We start from the raw sequence: 17558 nt of genomic DNA on the forward strand, positions 1-17558 counted from the left end.
ATATAAATCCCATGTGGTTATAGTGGCTTATCCTTGCAATATATTGCTTTAATTTCTTTGCTAGTACTTAAAATTTTTTTGCATCAGTATCATTAAGAAGAGTCATTTATACTTTTTTTCTGTTTGGGTTCTTCCTAGTTTGAGTATCAGCATCATATTGGTGTTCTAAAAGGAATTTGGTGGGACTCCTTTGCCTATTTTCTCAAATAGTTTATGCAGTATCAGGATTAATTGTTCTTTAAATAATTGGTCACATTCACTTGTGAATTTATTTGGTATTGGGGATTTTTCTTTGGAGTTCACTGATGGCTTGTTCAATCTCTATTTCTAAGATGGGGTTATTTAAGTATTTTGTTTCTTTGTTGATCTGATAATGAATTGTAGATATTCATTTCATTTAGATTGGCAAGTTTATTGGTATATAAATGTGTTAGAATTCTTACAAGGTGCTAAGTCAGTAGAATTGATAAGAGACAATAATTATCTAATTTAGCATGGTGCTTTACAATTCTCTAATTCAATAATGTACTTAATACTTATTAGAGTTCCACAAGATTCACACCTTTAAGAGAGCATATATAAGTTAGGAGCCTGAACCAGGATACACTTTGGGAGATTCACCAGCCAGGATTCAGTCAAGGAGATTCACAATCCAGAGAACAAAGTCAGGTAGAACTGAGGCAGACAGAGAAGTGGTGGCAGGCTGTCCTGTGGAGAACACTGAAAGCAACAGAAGGCCTCCAGAAAAGCTAGCCAAGCCCCAAGTAAAGGAAAGAAACAATAAAGGATTTGGACTTTTCCTTGCTGCATTTGAGGTGATTATTACACTGAACTGAAACGAAGGCCTGCTCCTAGAAGCCCCCCAAAAAACCTGCTCTCAGAGACAATTGCATTTTTAGAGAAGAACATTACATAAATGAACAAAATATTTTCTAATAATCATGTTAATTTCTTCTTCATCGTTGGTCAATTCATCCTTTCATTTTCATAATTCTTTTGCATTACTTTTATTTTCCCAACATTTTCTTCTACTTTCCTAATTTGCTTTATAAAATTCCTTTTTAAGCTCTTCTAGGAAATCTTTTTGGGCCTGAGACCAAATCACATTTATATATACATAGATAGATAGAAAAGGACAAAAGTCAAAATGGCTATCTAAGTTTATACCTTAATATTCCTATGTCTCTAATCACATCAATAAAATAGAGAAAAAGCAAATCCTCTGGGCTCAGGGTCTTTCACTGAGCTTCATGGTTTAGCTACTTGTTTTCTCTGGGAGGTAAGTATCCATTCTGGCATTTATTGGGGAATGGCTTCCTATTGGCCTCCCTTGGGTGTGGGGTTTAGCAACTAGCTGGCTTGCTATGGTAACAAAGTCTTTCTGCTATGCCAAGGGCCTGAAGGAGTAATTTTCTATGGAAACAGGTTCTTTTTCCCTTTCTCTTTCTGTCTCTATCATTCTCTCTGTCTCTCTTCTCTCTCTCTCTCTCTCTCTCTCTCTCTCTCTCTCTCTCTCTCTCTCTCTCTGTGTGTCTCTGTCTGTCTGTCTCTGCTGGTAGACTTCCATAGCCTACATCTAGCTGTTAGCCAGCCCTAGGGGTGGGGCTTCACTATTAGTGAGCACTGGGGTCAAGGCCTCCCCTTATGCTGGAGGTGGGTTACTTACTGTGTGGGCTTTACTTCTCTGCACAGGCTGCTCACTTACCTACAGGGCTGCTGGTTTGTAGAAGTTTGGGTCCTTGCTGTACATTGCCCTGGGCTTATAGCCTTGTTGCAGGCCCCTCGCTGCTGCTGCTGCTGCTCTTTGATCTTTATTTCCTCCTCTTAGAAAGAGAGATGGACTATTCTGATAAGCTTCTTCTCTTTCATAGATTGGTTCTAAGGTGATTTTTTAATTGTTTGGAGGAAAATTTGGGAGATTTTCAGAGGGTTCCTTCCTCACTTTGCCACATTAGGACACAACTCCTCAAGTGGTTTTTAACAGACCATCAGGAGAGTACCAAAATACAATTTACTTTTCATCCACATTTTGATCAGATCCTTTCTATACAAACTTTCATCTAGTCCCAACAATCCCTTTCCTACAATGAATGAGCATTTTTCTAAGTCAGCTAGGTTGAATGGTATTGTATTCTCTCTGTCAGAGAATGCAACTAATTGCCCTGTGTGCTACAAATGGTTGTGATATATTGTTGTAGTGAGACCCTGACAATTCTCCTGAAATATTTTATAGCTTGAAAGATGATACAATCTTAAACTAATTTGTATGAGATAGTAATTGGTATGAGATACTAACATAAGACGCTAAGATATGTTAACTGTACTCTATCAGTTTCCAGGGAGAGAATTCAAGCATGTCACCTTTGTGCCTTGGTTAGAAGGGCAAGAAGTGGGCTTTCTTTAGCTGACCTCTAAGCTTAGGAAGCATTGGTTGGTTACAAATTTTCTCATCTTTTCTATACTCCCACATTCCAAAGGACAGATCTAGGATAAAATTTAACTCCATTATCAGACATTAGGCAGTGAAGCTTGTGTCATATTTTCTAGTAACTTTATATGCAAGCATGAGAAATATCACATGTTGACTCTGCTAAAATATTCTGCTCAAATTTCTGGTCTCCTAAATAGTTAAAATGCTTCAGGCCTTCTTAAGACTGGCAAAGCATAGTTCTCAACTGCTTGATTCTTTCTGAAGCCAATGTCTCCTTGAGAAATTTACTCTCAAGTTTTAACTTTGATCAGATGATTTGTCTCTACCAAAAAGTTGCTCACATTTTTCCTCTTTTTTAAGAGTTAAAAGTCTATCAATTCTCAGATGAAGAAATTGAAACTATATCCACTCATATGAAAGAGTGTTCCAAATCACTACTGATCAGAGAAATGCAAATTAAGACAACTCTGAGATACCACTACACACCTGTCAGATTGGCTAAGATGACAGGAACAAATAATGATGAATGTTGGAGGGGATGTGGGAAAACTGGGACACTGATACATTGTTGGTGGAGTTGTGAAAGAATCCAGCCATTCTGGAGAGCAATTTGGAACTATGCCCAAAAAGTTATCAAACTGTGCATACCCTTTGACCCAGCAGTACTACTACTGGGCTTATATCCCAAAGAAATACTAAAGAGCGGAAAGAGACATAATGTGCCAAATGTTTGTGGCAGCTCTTTTTGTTGTAGCTAGAAACTGGAAGATGAATGAATGTCCATCAGTTGGAGAATGGTTGGGTAAATTATGGTATATGAAGGTTATGGAATATTATTGCTCTGTAAGAAATGACCAGCAGGAGGAATACAGAGAGGCTTGAGAGACTTACATCAACTGATGCTAAGTGAAATGAGCAGAACCAGAAGATCGCTGTATACTTCAACAACAATACTGTATGAGGATGTATTCTGATGGAAGTGGAAATCTTCAACATAAAGAAGATCCAACTCACTTCCAGTTGATCAATGATGGACAGAGGTAGCTACACCCAGAGAAGAAACACTGGGAAGTGAATGTAAATTGTTAGCACTAATATCTGTCTGACCAGGTTACATGTACCTTCAGAATCTAATGCTTATTGTGCAACAAGAAAATGGTATTTACACACATGTACTGTATCTAGGTTATATTATAACACATGTAAAATGTATGGGATTGCCTGTCATCGGGGGGAGGGAGGGGAGAGAGGGGGGGATAATTTGGAAAAATGAACACAAGGGATAATATTATAAAAAAATATATAATAAAAAAAAAGAGTTAAAAGTCTATACACACTCTCCACAGGCTTATTGGCATTGGATTTGCCCCAGGAAGCTCATTTTTGGGATAACTTAATTATCATATAAGATCATCCTTGGTACTCTACTCATCACTGTCCTGATCTCTCTAATTAGATGATGGATACATGGATTCAAAGCCTCCATTTAAGGAGAGAGCTGCTCAGACATCTCTTCTTTCATCTAACTGGACTTCCTTAGATCTTCTCTGACTGACTTCTCACCATATCCCTGTTTCCCTCATTCCCTTTCCTCCACTTTTTTTTTTTTTTTTTTTTACATTTGTCTTACTCTATTAGATTTTAAACTCCTTAAGGGCACAGACTGTCTTTTTCTTTTTTTTCCAGTTCTTAGCACAGTAGCTGGCATGAAGTAGGTGGTTTAATAAAATTTTAGTGACTGACTTACTTTCCATCTAAACAGAACTTTATAATTTCATATAAATTCATTAAGCATATCTCACCTATATCATATTTCCTCTATACATATTTGCTGTGATACTGGGCAACCAAAATAGATTTTGTACTAGTTCAAGAAATCTCATTTCCTAAATATCTAAAAATCATCATGTAAAACTTTCATGGCCATAGGGAAAAAAATATCTTTATCCTGTTCTGTTATGGGCCAGAACTCTCAACTTGAAACAAGAGGATTTTACAAGGTACTAAATCAGTGGAATTGATAGAGGCAATAGTTATCTAACTTAGCATGGTTCACTATGATTAATTTAATCTTACAAGGAGATGTTATGGGCCAGAACTTGAAACAAGGTACTGAATCTAATTTAGCATTGATTTAATCCTACAACAAATAATGGGTTTCCTAGTGATATAATGATTGGTGTATACTCAGTGTGGGGCATATAAGCAAGAAGCTTTCAGGACAGAAAGGGACAAGTACACTAGAAGTTCTCAGAGGCTGAGACAGATTCATTCCATCTTCTACCTTTGTTGTAGCTGGAGGCTGAAGCACAAACCCTCGGAATCCAGGGATATTCAGAAGCCAGAGAAGGAGGCTAGGAACTCAAGCTCATGGAATCAGGGAGAGAGAAAGCTGAACGGGCCCTAGGAAAGGAGACAAGACTTTGAAAGGGACAATAAAGGATTTAGACTTTAACCCCTGGCTGCACTTGTGGCGATTACTGAACTGAAACAAAGGCTGCCTCCAGAGACCCTAAGAAAACCTCAACAGAGAACAGTACATTTTAGAGAGAATATTACACTATTCTCCTCTTGTCTTCCTCCCTTCCCACAGAGACACATATCATCAAGCTAGATATCAATATCATATCAGTATCATTGAGAGTAGCTAAAATATATGAAGATCCTACATAACACCAACCACTTTTTCTGGTAACTACTATGGAATCAGTTATTATATGCCATAGTACTCTATCACATAAATTGCCACTTTTTCCGTTCTTTCAAGAGTAGAGGAATGAAGTTTCAGACCTAAATAATGTGCTTATTCCAGTCTCTTGACTTCTTATACTCAATATTACAATTACTATGTTTGCTCTTACTGACACTTATTTAAGAACATTCAAAACAGAAGTATTTAGTCTAACCCAATAGCAAGTAAGAGATAAGACTTTCTGGACTAAGGTTTAAAATATAGAGGTGATGGTCTCATTCAGTCAGAATTTCCTAACTCAGAAGTTGAAGATGTATTTGCACAGAATCTTGCAGATTTAGTTTTTTAAAGGGGATTTAAGCTGAAAAGGAAGGAAGGAGAGAATTATGTATATATCTTTCTACATTTTTTACTCTTCTTTCTCTCCTCTCATTTTCATATTCCTCTCCCCTCTCCCCCCCTCTCCAGCGACATATAATATCAAACTAGATGTCATTATCATATCAATATTGTTAATAGTAATCAAAATATATGAAGAACACGACAACACATGCTTTAAAATTCACAAGATCTGACTGTAAAACCATTGGCCCCAATTATCAGGGCAGAAATACATTAAATATAGAGATCTTAATGCAAGGGGGCAAATTTCACTATTTGATTATTATTCAGAGTAATGAAGTGAAATCCATGTCTAGAGTATGTATCTGGGAGAAAAAAAAAACTTAATTTATAAATAATAGGTTAAAAAATAGTGTCAAGAGATAAAATGCATATATTGAAAGTTCAGCCTTGCGAGAACATTCAAGAACCAAAAGAAACTCATAGTAGAAAGACATTTGAGTAAAAGTCAACAGTAAAAGAAGCAATATTATTATTAATTTATTAATTGATGTTAATATTGTTGAACAATTAATAATAGATAAGTAGTTCCGGACATAGATCTTAAGCTAGGAATGGAGATATGATTCAGTAATGACAGTGGAAATTACTTAAATATCTGCTGTACTTTTTGCTACCCAAAAATGTGTCTAATGTTATATCAAAAGGTTTATAATGTTGTATATCTTATCAGATAGAGTCTTTGCTTAATTTAAGTCTTCCTTTTATAATAAAGGGAGATATTTTGTGGAGTTCAGGTGATTGTTGGAGTGCTTATGGAAATAATGATAGAAAAATGTAATAATAAAACATTTTAAAATGTTAGCACCCAGCTTGATTATCACCTTGACTGTGGCTTTATAGTTCAGTTAAAACACTTAAATATATTGATTTATAATAATAGATCCTTCAAATAACAAACTACTTAAGAGTATTTGCAGCCTAAAACCTCTGTAGTAACCAGAAAAGGATTCAACCTTTTTTTTTTTTTTTTCATTTGAAAAACAACTAGTCATCTCCCCGATATTGCCAAATTGAGATAGCTTTACATCTTATTTTAAAAGGGTAGGCATTTGTCAGGCTGAGATATGATACTAAATTTATATCTCAGAAAAATATGCCAGATAATAATTCTTTAGAAAAGTATTATGCAGTGATGATTATATCCTAGGTTGGAGTTACTGACTTTGCAACTGTTTAGAAATCAGGGATCTGATTACATTAAGAAAACAATTTGTGAACTGTCAATTCTTCAAATGAACACTTTTGTAGTGGCCTTGAGACTAGAAAAAAAAAAGTGTATAGCACTGCCTTTATGTCTCTATCAGAAGCTGCAGCAGTTTCATGATTTTCCTGCATCTTTACAAATACAGAGTTTATTGAGCCACTGGGTATCTACTTGTCATGTAATAAAACTCCAGACTAGGTATTTCAGAGGGAATGCAAAGCTTCTGTCTGTCCTCGAGACTTCTATCATCTGCAGGTTCTTCCTGTTGTCTTCTTATGGGGAAATAAGATTATTCCGTATCTAGCTCCCACCATTAGCTTTTAGCCAGTATGTCAGTTCTTAAGAGATTTCAACAAAAAGTGTGCCATTTATTAAAAAATGTTTCAAAAGCCCATCTTCTTCCATCAATATATTAACCAAAGCTGCAGCAGAATCTCAATTGCAGATAAAACTCCAAGGATGATGGAAAAAATACAATGTCTATGTAAAGAATGTGACTCATTACCAGTGATACTTGTTCTTTTAACATCTTGACTCTGTGATTTCCTTTCCTATTTTGTCTCTTTTTTTCTTAACCTGTCTAATTCTATCTTTGAGAAATCCTATGTTAACCTTGTTCATTCTAAGTCAATTCTTTTTCCTATGTTTATTTGTTACCTTTATTTTCTTACATGTCATTCTTGATCAAAGTTCTTGTAGTCTAGATTCTACTATTCTCCACTATACTGAAATTTCTTTTTCCAGTATAAAGTGACCAAATTGTTCAATCATCCTTTTCTCAGTCCTTCTCTCTCTTGGTCTCCGCAAGTACAATTGTCTGTGAGTTAGTAAGCAAATCCTCTATCATTATCTGAGACACATTTGAAGAGATTGAGTAATTTACTCAGAAATATAGAGAGATAGAGGTGGGATTTGAACTCAGATCATCCTGATTCCAAGCTCAGCAGAAATAAAAGTCACTTAACCTCCATGACTCAAGCAGTTCCCTGGGATTTCATCTTCTAAATCATAGCAAAATTATTTATTCTTAGTCTTCCATTTCTGTCCCCTTGTACAAACTGATTTTCTTCCATTAACTTCTTTAATGTGATAATTTTCAAAATTTATTGTTCACAAGATTAGTCTTCTCAGAAATTTTAATCACTTCCCGCTTTTCAAAATGTTTATCTTTCCATGAAAATTTCTAAACCTCTATCTCCTTCTAATCTCCTGATCTTCATTTTCACATCACTAAATGAATTTTTAAAATATTTATCTGGATGCCTCCTTTGCACCCCCAAATTCAGTAAATTTCAAGTTGAATTCATCATTTTCCTTTTCACACTAGATCCCTTTCCTGATTTTCCTAATAATGGTAACTATGAATATATAATAAAAGCACAAGAATCTGAGGGTTATTTAGTAGAAAATAACAGTCCTTTGTACCATAAAAGCCTCTTGGGGCATCATCTTAGGACAGCATGGTATAAGAATTGGTCTTCATGGAGATGAACAATGTTGTCATGTCTTCTATTTGAGTCAGTAAAGTTCATTTTAAAAGAAGGGCATTGATGATGGAATATGCCCAGAAGAGCATAATTAAGATGATAAAAGGTCCGGAGTTCATATCACATTGTTTGAAGAAAGTGGGAATGCTTTGCCTACTTGGAGCAGGCAGGCTAGTTCTCTTCAATTATATGAAAGACAATTTACATGGAAGAAAGATTAGAATCATAGCAGTCATTTTTTGCTGAGATAATTGGGTTTAAGTGACTTGCTCAGGGTTACACAGCCAGGAAGTGTTGTGTCTGAGGTCACATTTGAACTCAGGTCCTCCTGACTTCAGGGGCAGCAATCTATCCACTGCGCCATCCAGGTGCCCCATGGCAATCTTTTTATAATAGCAAAGTGCTGAAAGCAAAGTTGATGTTCATCACTCAAGGAATGGCTAAACAAATTTTGCTAAATGGTTGGAATAAAGTATTTCTGTCAATGAGAAACAACAAATATAAAAAATTCAGAAAAGATTTGAAGCAATGTTATGTGAAATAAGCAGAACCAGAAAAAATTATATACACAGTGACAGCTATAACAATGTAAATGGAAAGAACTACAACAGCAACACCTATTCCCTCCTCAAAACTGAAGATTATAATCACAATGAGTGAGGTTGGTCTGAAAGAGGAAATGAGAAAATGAACTCTTTATTTTTGAGGGTGACTATGGATATAGAATCACATTTCTTCTATTTAAATGTAATCTTGAGAGCAGGGACTATTTCTCTCTCTCTTTTTACTGTTTCCTCATTGCTTAGTTTAGCCTGTGCCAGGCATATATAGTATTGTAAGCACTTAATAAATGCTATTGATTGCTGAATATACTTGTCAATTTAGGTCAATAAATTGATTAGTTTTACTAAATATTTTTCTTCCTATTTCTTATTCTTTGTTACAAGAGCTGGCACTTTGAGTAGGGAAAGGAGAGCGTTATATTTGGAAATGAAAGACTAAAAAAAGCATTTAGGATTTGTTCTGCATGCCACTAGGAAGAAGAGGTAGGAGCAATGGGTGGAAGATATGGGTGGGCAAATGTAGGCCTGAGGCTATATTAGAAAAAATTTCTTCATGATTAAGAGTTATGCAGAAGTACAATAGGATATCTTGAAAGGTTTGAGGTTGCAATACAAATCCCTCCCACCAACTTCAGTGGAAGTTTCAAAACATAGGTTATATGACTGCTGGTTTTTGTATAGAAGAAGAGGTGGTGTGTGGATGTGTGCATGGATGTGTGCATGTGTGTATGTATTTTCAGGTACAGATTAGATAGCATGGCCTTAGAGGTTTCTTCCAATTCTAAGATTCTGTGTTTAATCACTGGACAGCACTGGTGACCAGGTGCTTATAGCCAGTACTAGAGAACATTTAAGACCTCTGTTTCTCAGAGAACTCTTTATACCCATCCCTTAGTTCTGTCCTTTTGTAGATGGCAGTGCATATTTCTTTAGTCAAGGGGGCAAGTTCTTTACAGATTTATTCAATTAGTGATTAGTATTTTATATACCACTTCATGAAATGATCATACATAGGTATATCTATACACATTGTAGGCTCCATATTATTACATATTATTTTACATAATATATCCTCTCAGTTAAGTTTCTTGACTTTTTACTTCCTTTTTCCTTGCTGCCTACTTGTGCCTTATACACAGTAGGCACTTGATAAATGCTTATTGGATTGAATTGGAGACATGGATATAGATGAAAGGTATATATAAAAGATGACAGATTAAAAGAATTTTAACCTAGCTTTTGTTGTTATGCACACACAGTTCCTCAGTGGGTAGTGCACTTCCTCGAAGACGTTGCTGTGCATATATTACCATTGGAATGATATGTATTTTCATTGGAGTTGGATTAACTGTAAGTGTTTTATTAATGGTGAAAATAATAACATTCTCTATTTTTCATTCTGCAACATAGTGGTGGCTGTATGGAACACCAAAGAGAATTCTGGTCTTGGAAGTCTGGGATTGAATTTGTCCTTTACTACTTGTACAACCTTGACATGTCACTTCACTCCCTGGGTTTATTCATTTGTAAAAAACACAGAGCTGGACTAGACCTCTAAAGTTACTTCCATCTCTGAGTCCTCTGATTTACCCATTGACACAAACTTTACTGTGGAACTAATAGAAGCCAGTTGGCTTCTGCTTCTTGTTGGAACTAATTTTGCCACTGTCCTGTGGCTCATTCCTCCTGAGACAGGAGAACTATGGGTATGAAAATCATGTTTCTTTCCCTCCTGATGCATATTAATAGAGAAGGATCTCATATCAAAGTGGGGAGGATATATATATATATATATATATATATATATATATATATTTATGTAAGAAAAGAGCAAAACTTAGTAGCCATAGATAGAGAGAAGGCTTGAAGACTTGAAGTAAATTAATCCTTTTACAACCATTAAGCTTTTATTCTCCTTTATCCCTTAAGAGAAGTTTGCTCAGTCTGATATCAGGACTACCTGAATACCCTCTGGTCAGATAGACTGGATACTTTTTAGAATTTATCTGTGTCCAATTAATTTTATAAAAGTAGTTGTTAGTAGTTATTTTTATAATGAATAAAGATCTGAGAATATCTACAGCATGGTATATAGTTCACCCTAATATCAAACTCAATGATTTAATAAATATTATATAGAGATGGTTTTTTTCTATCTGTTGATATATTTTTAAATGCTAAGAATATTATTTTCTAAATAGTAAAATGCAAATTTTCATCATTTATTTCTATTTCCTCAAATTTTCTAACCCTGAGTTATTTTGTTTTTCTTTTCATTTTAGGTTGGTACACAAGATTTTGCCAGGCGATTTCATGCAACCTATGTTTCTTGGGCAATTGCTTATCTTTTAGGTTTGATCTGCCTTATCCGAGCTTGTTACTGGGGAGCCATAAAAGTCAGTTATCCAGAACACAGTTTTGCATAAGCATTCTTCTTCTAATACTAGATTGCTGCAGGTGAGAATCTCTAGCAGTTCTGGATAAAACAAGTGGACGTTTAAAAATAATTTTCCTTGATGGATTCCATTCTAAGTATAGTAGTTCCAAGTTGGGGGGAGGGTCTTTTTAAAAAGTAAATATCCATGCACTGCATTATATGCAAAGACTTTGTTTTGCTGCTAGATTTCCAAGCTCTGAATAATAAAGCTATTGTTTACATGTTTATTTTACAAAGTACTTTAACATTTTTCACCCACATTTTAGGTTTTACATCTTTTCATTATTTTTTCAAAAATTTTGTTACTCAGATGTATTTAAAAGCAAATTGTTAATCTGTTTCTAAAATAATTTCATAATCATACTTAGATTTTAATTACAGCTGTATCAAAGTGGCTTGCTTTAAGATCTAAGCAATAAGCATTCTGCCTGAACTTACAATAACTTACAGAAGATCATAGTGACCTTATTCAAAACACATTAGTTGAATCTACTTTTGAATAGTGTGACACTGTCACTGGAAAGAAAACATCTGTAAACACTGTATGCTTGTTTTTTCAGGTAGAAAGAAATAATATTTTGGTAGCATTGAAATAGAATGATAAAATAATTATTTGTTCATTATGGGAGAAAAATGTTGGATAAATGTCTTTTCTCAAAGATCCCAAGAGTTGTTTTATTTTTTTCCCAATTTTATTTGTCTGTCCTAAGAAGCCCTGATCTAAATTAATTGAACTTAATTTTAATAATTTGTAGGAGTTCCTTTACCCAGTCTGGGGAAAGTGTTTCATATAATGTTTTGTAATACATAGCTATCTTGTAGAAAAAGGTAGGGTTACATTGGTCTGCTTCTTGTCATTTGACTATGGCAAAATTTCTTTCTGGAGGCCAATATATACTGGTCATGTGGAAAAGGAGTTATTGACATTTTATGCTAGCTAAAAGGATGAGTATACACTTAGTTTTACCACTTCATCCTAATACAGCTGGTCAATTCAATACCCACTTTATATAAGGTGGAATAAGCAACAAGAAGCAACTTAGTTTTCTAAGAATTCACAAGGGTTAGGGGACCAGCTCTCACACTGCCCATCTTTGCAATTTTGAAAACTTTTTTTGCAAAATTGAGAGAGATTGTCCTGAGCTCTTTATAAGCTAGTTGTTTTTAAGTAATGGGGAGTTGGGAGTAAATTAATTAGATATTCCAGGAATAAGAAAAATATTTTAAAAAATATTTCTGTTCCTAATTTTGTTAAGAAGGCACTTATGAACTAATTTGGAATACAGTAAGTGTAAACTTCAAAGGGTAAATGATGATTAATGTACAAATGCAGTAGCTCAGGATTACAATGTACCCTTTTAAAAGTACACTAATAAAGATAATTATTCAAAAGTTTCCCTGTTTTCCCTCCATGTAATTATTTTTAGTAAGATGTATCTTCTCTGACTGGTCTGTATCACTTGTGATTTATTTCATAGCAGCCCTCAGAAGGAGCAGATTTAGGGAAAATCCTATTAATGGGCTCTTTTGTATTTTTAGAATATGGAAATAAGCTATAGGGAAATGGGAATAGCTTTCTTTTTAAAATATACTTTATCTTAGGAAATGCAGGTGTATTTCTTTATCTCTATTCATAAATATGATTTATCCCCATGAACAATTAACTGTTTTTCAGAATCATGCTATTTGCAAAAGAAAAGTTAAGCTATGCTATGCTCCTTAGAGGAATTTAATGTTTATAATGAGTTTATTACATTCAATTATGAAAAAAATAAAAGTAGCAATCCTAAATAATTTAAAGGATGATTATCTAATTTGTGAATTTTCTAGCCTATTCTTTTTCCTTTTCCTTAAGCATTTCTCTAATTCTGTCAGAGGATAAAGAAATAAATTAAAATTCAAATAAATCAATTTGGCTAATTACTAACAGTTCTGATTTGTGATGGGGGATTTGAAATTATTGACAAAAATGAGGTTTAGAAAGCATCTGTGGATTTAATTTGTTCATGTTAACCATGTTCCATCTGCATAGGTATTTAAAAGATTGTTTTATTCATCTGAGTGTATCATTCATATCTTTAGAACAAGTGCTTTCAAAGAAATCACCAAAAAAAATTACTTAAAAGGAAATTACATAAGAGTTTTTAAGAAAAAAAAAAGGGCTCAACTATAGCAACAAATCTACCTTGATTCACTCTTCTTTCTTTTCCACAGAATATTGCCATTTCCCTACAGGAGGGCTTCAGGTATCCTGCAATTAACCAAAAACTTGGTTAATACGAAGGACTGATGGTTTTAGTTACTTCTTTGGGACTAAGCTAATGGAGATTTTAGCAGACTAGGATGGAGCTTATTTTCTCTACTGTTTCTTATCAAGCATTTGGCTTTTTAAAAGGCCTTCCAGCACGAGGGGACCATGCATATCTTTGTTAGGTCTCCTCTCTCCACTTCTTCTCATCCTCTTTCAGACTTTAGAATGACTGCTCAGATACCTGGGGATCTGCATATGGGATCCAAGGCCAGGTAGTATCTACATAAAAGGAAAAGATCTTTTAAAAGACCTATAAGGCTGGTGTGCCTTTTCCATAAAGCAATGGAGCAGAATATGGGAAATCTAGGTGGCATAATGGATAGAATGCTGAGCCTGGGGTCAGGAAGATCTGAGTTCAAATCCAGCCTCAGACACATACTAGTTGTATGACTCTGGGAAAGTCACTTAATTTCTGCCTGCCTCAGTTTCCTCATCTGTAAAATGGGGATAATAATAGCACCTACCTCCAGGGTTGTTGTGAGGATTAAATGAGACAATAATTGTGAAATGCTTAGCATATTGTCTGGCATATGGTAGGCACTATATAAATGTTAGCTATTATGATTCTTGCCATTATTATTGTCCTGGATTTGCCGTAAGGGCATGGTCATGGAAAAAACTCTTCATCTTTCTGGACTTTACTGTCTCTGTTTATTAAATAAAAAGGTTGGATAATCTCAAGACACCTTCAGCTCTAACATGATTCTAAAGGATCATTCATGGATATTGTTCCAACAAATAAATTATTTTTCCTCACTTTTTCCCTTGTCATTAATTGTTCCTAATATTTTCTCCTTTCCTAAATTCTCTTTTCTGGCTTTCTTCTGTTGACATTTTTCTTCTTTCACTTGGTTCCTTAATCCCAATGATACTAAAAACACAATGTACATCAATGAAATTATGGAAACTAGGTCCCCAGTTTTTTTAAAATGCAAAATTGCCTGCTTTCTTCCTTTTTCTCTATATCCAAAATATGATCCATTTTAGATTGTAATCTCCTTGAGACCAGGAGTTCTCCTTGAGACCAGGAGTTCTTAACACCTAATTTCTGTGGTACTTTTTTAATAACTTATTTGCATTTTGTGTGAATATGTCATGTACCCTTTAGGTATCATTTAACTAATGTCTATAAACACATAGAGCTGCAAAAGACAGGTACAAATCAAATTTGAAAGGTATTGTCTTTGCATACTAAAAGCTCTAGTAGCCAATTATTATTTAGATAATCATGATGAGCAAACTAAAGGGTATAAAAGACCATCATTTACTAATAACAAACCAACATAGATATGGGTATATTTAGGTGTGAAGGGTAGGATCTGTGAGAGAGGAGCTTAAATAGGGAGAAGAATTTTTTTTAAAAAATCACCATTTTATATCTCAGTAACAATAATAATGAGGCATTCTTCAACAAAAGAGCTTGCAGAAGCACGTGTTACAGTGGTCTAAGCAATAGAAAAATTATGTGACAAAACATGGCTAGAATAGAACTAAGCTAAAAAGTAGAGTATGGAGATTAATAATAGGTACAAAAGCAGTAGTAGTTCTAGCAGTGTGGGGTAAGAGATTCAACTTCATAAATCAGTAGTCTTTCCAAAGGAACCAAGTTACAAATCTCAGCTCTTGGTAGGTTAGAAGAGGTAAAACTTTTTTCCACTTGCAATTCCTTTTTGCCTAAGAAATTCTTATTTTCCCCAAGTATATTAAATAGGCATACACGCATTTACTGATAATAAATCATAATTTCATGACCCTACATTCAGTTACATGGCACCATATGGGGTTAGGATCCATAGTTTAAAAAGCTTTGGGTTAGTGTAGGAAATGCATTTGCCTATATCTTACAAAGGCAAGAAGCTTTGAAAAGACTCCCTCCTTCTGAAAAAAGAAATCCAACTCCACTAATTGAGATTCTTTTAATATCTACTGTTTTGAAATACAAATGTTCATATCAGTAGTGTATATCTTAATTTGAATAAGAGCTATAAATTTAAAAAAATACAAGACTTGTTAGAATCTAAAAGTCATTGGACAGGCATCAGAAAAGTTTTTGATAGGGGCCACTATAAATCCCAAAGAATTTCATTTTTGTCCCATTAGTCTTTCCTGAAAGAACATATAGCAATTGCCTAATTATGATAAAAATAATTTTCTTCCCCAACACTTAGCTGGAATTTACTATTCTATATTAAGGGGAGTTTAAAGTGAAGAAAAAGGTTAATTTATTATGAATATGTAATTCTGATGTGGGGATAGAGTGAGATGCTCAGTGAGGCAACTTTGACAATGAGAACTATATGAAGATAGATTATAGGAAAGAAAAGGATATATAAGTGGGAAAATGGACTTAAGAGATGAGAAAAGGCAAAAGATGAACATTTCAAATTGTGATGTTCCTTATGGCATTGATTGATGGCACTAAAAAATAATATACCCATTTTAGAATAGAATTGTGCTCAGTTGCTAATGCCTATGCTAGATGTCAGAGTGCCATTATTAGTAGTGTTTGTAAATGGGAATCATACATTTTGATCTGACAGAGATCATGAAGAGAAATATAATGATCTCTATATAGAGATAAAGAAATATCAAGGAGGCTCAAATTCTATGAGTTACTTGGCAGAAGAGAAAGCCGCAATAATGATCAAAAGCCCTTTTTCTTATTGGTTGAGAATTCAAATATCAACTAGCAAACAGTTACCTAACTTGTCCTCAGCATAATCCTTGGATCCAGGTTACCCTACCCCTCCATATCTGGTCCTGCTTTCCCCAGAAAAGAACCTTACAAACACTTAACAGTCTATACCAGTATTCGTGCCTATTTTCCACCTGAGATCTGGATGAGGCCTGATCTGAGTTCATCTTCCCTGACTGCCCCTTCTTCCTTCAATGAAGTTGGCCTAAATGATCTCTCTGCTGACTCCTACTCTGTCCCATCTTGTCTTATGGTACTCCACCCTTCCTTGTACTTTACCTTTACTAAAAACCACATGAAGATAGGATAGAATACTTATTTTAAAAAATGATGTAGTCATTTAAAAATGAAGGCAATCTTATGGGACAAATGATAAAGCCTAGTTATCAATATAATTGTGACTTGCCCATGTGCCTCCAAAACTTCTCTAGATATAAAAATGGTCCATAAAAACAAAAGAGGTTGATCTGAAATAACTAGATCCTACTGAACAACTTTGGACTAGACCTGCTGAAAAAGAGACCATTGGACAAGATCTCTTTCTCCCACAAGGGAAAAGGAACTTGAGACTAAGGCCCAGGAAGCTGACTTCTGAACCATGCTGACACAGTGCTGCTAAATAGGCCGTCATGTGTTTTATAACCACTCTCGACAGAATGGTTACTCACATGCTAGGTATCCTCAAGAAGGGCATTCACTGGTCTGCCAGAATCTGAAGCTCATGGATTGATATAAAAAAAATTAAAGTTCTTGTGGCGTAGCTAGGTTGCACAATGGATAAAGTGCTGGACCTGGAACCGGGTAAGACCCATATTCACCCCACCCCACCCCCGAGTTCATAGCTGGCCTTAGACACTCACTAATGGTGTGACCCTAGAGAAACAACAACATCCTAAATTGCAAAGAATTTTATCCTTGTCCCATAATCTTTTCTGGAAAAACATGAGTAACAATAGAGAACTGAGAATGGCAAGTAGCCTACTATGCTAGACAGTGGATCCCAAGATAACTATATTCTACTCATTTTATGGAAGATAGCCCAGACTTCCAGCCCTCATCTAGGGAACTAAACTACCAACTGCCACCAAGGAACTAAGCAAGCTAGTCTAGCTAAAGCATCAAGACAACCTGAAGAGAGAAGGCAGCATATGCCAGGAACACAAATTATGTTGGTGACATAATTTGTATGTGCTCTGAATTTGTAGTCCTCTGAAACCCCCAGATTCTTTTTAGAAGAACTGTTACCTCCCCCATCTTATATTCATAAAGATGATTTTCTTTGTATTAAAGTGAAAGACTTTGCATTTATCTTTATTGAATTTCATGTTGTTTT

The 17558-nt window shown here is 34.9% G+C and overlaps 1 protein-coding gene across 3 annotated transcripts in view; it reads left to right on the forward strand.

Moving 5' to 3' along the window:
- PIP4P2 (phosphatidylinositol-4,5-bisphosphate 4-phosphatase 2) overlaps window positions 1–17555 on the forward strand; it is a 76243-nt gene extending 58688 nt beyond the window's left edge. For 2 of the 3 annotated variants that reach the window (XM_074269762.1, XM_074269779.1), the window contains 2 exons: window positions 10042–10132; window positions 11065–12611. In XM_074269762.1, the coding sequence (XP_074125863.1) occupies window positions 10042–10132; window positions 11065–11208 (235 nt within the window). In that variant the 3' untranslated portion in view covers window positions 11209–12611. Of the gene's footprint in view, window positions 1–10041; window positions 10133–11064; window positions 12612–13433 lie in introns of those variants that run through there. The other variant, XM_074269773.1, reaches the window with a different exon arrangement.
- The last annotated feature ends 3 nt before the right edge of the window (window positions 17556–17558 follow it).

This window comes from Sminthopsis crassicaudata, chromosome 1 (assembly GCF_048593235.1).
Source record: "Sminthopsis crassicaudata isolate SCR6 chromosome 1, ASM4859323v1, whole genome shotgun sequence".
Lineage (NCBI taxonomy): Eukaryota > Metazoa > Chordata > Mammalia > Dasyuromorphia > Dasyuridae > Sminthopsis > Sminthopsis crassicaudata.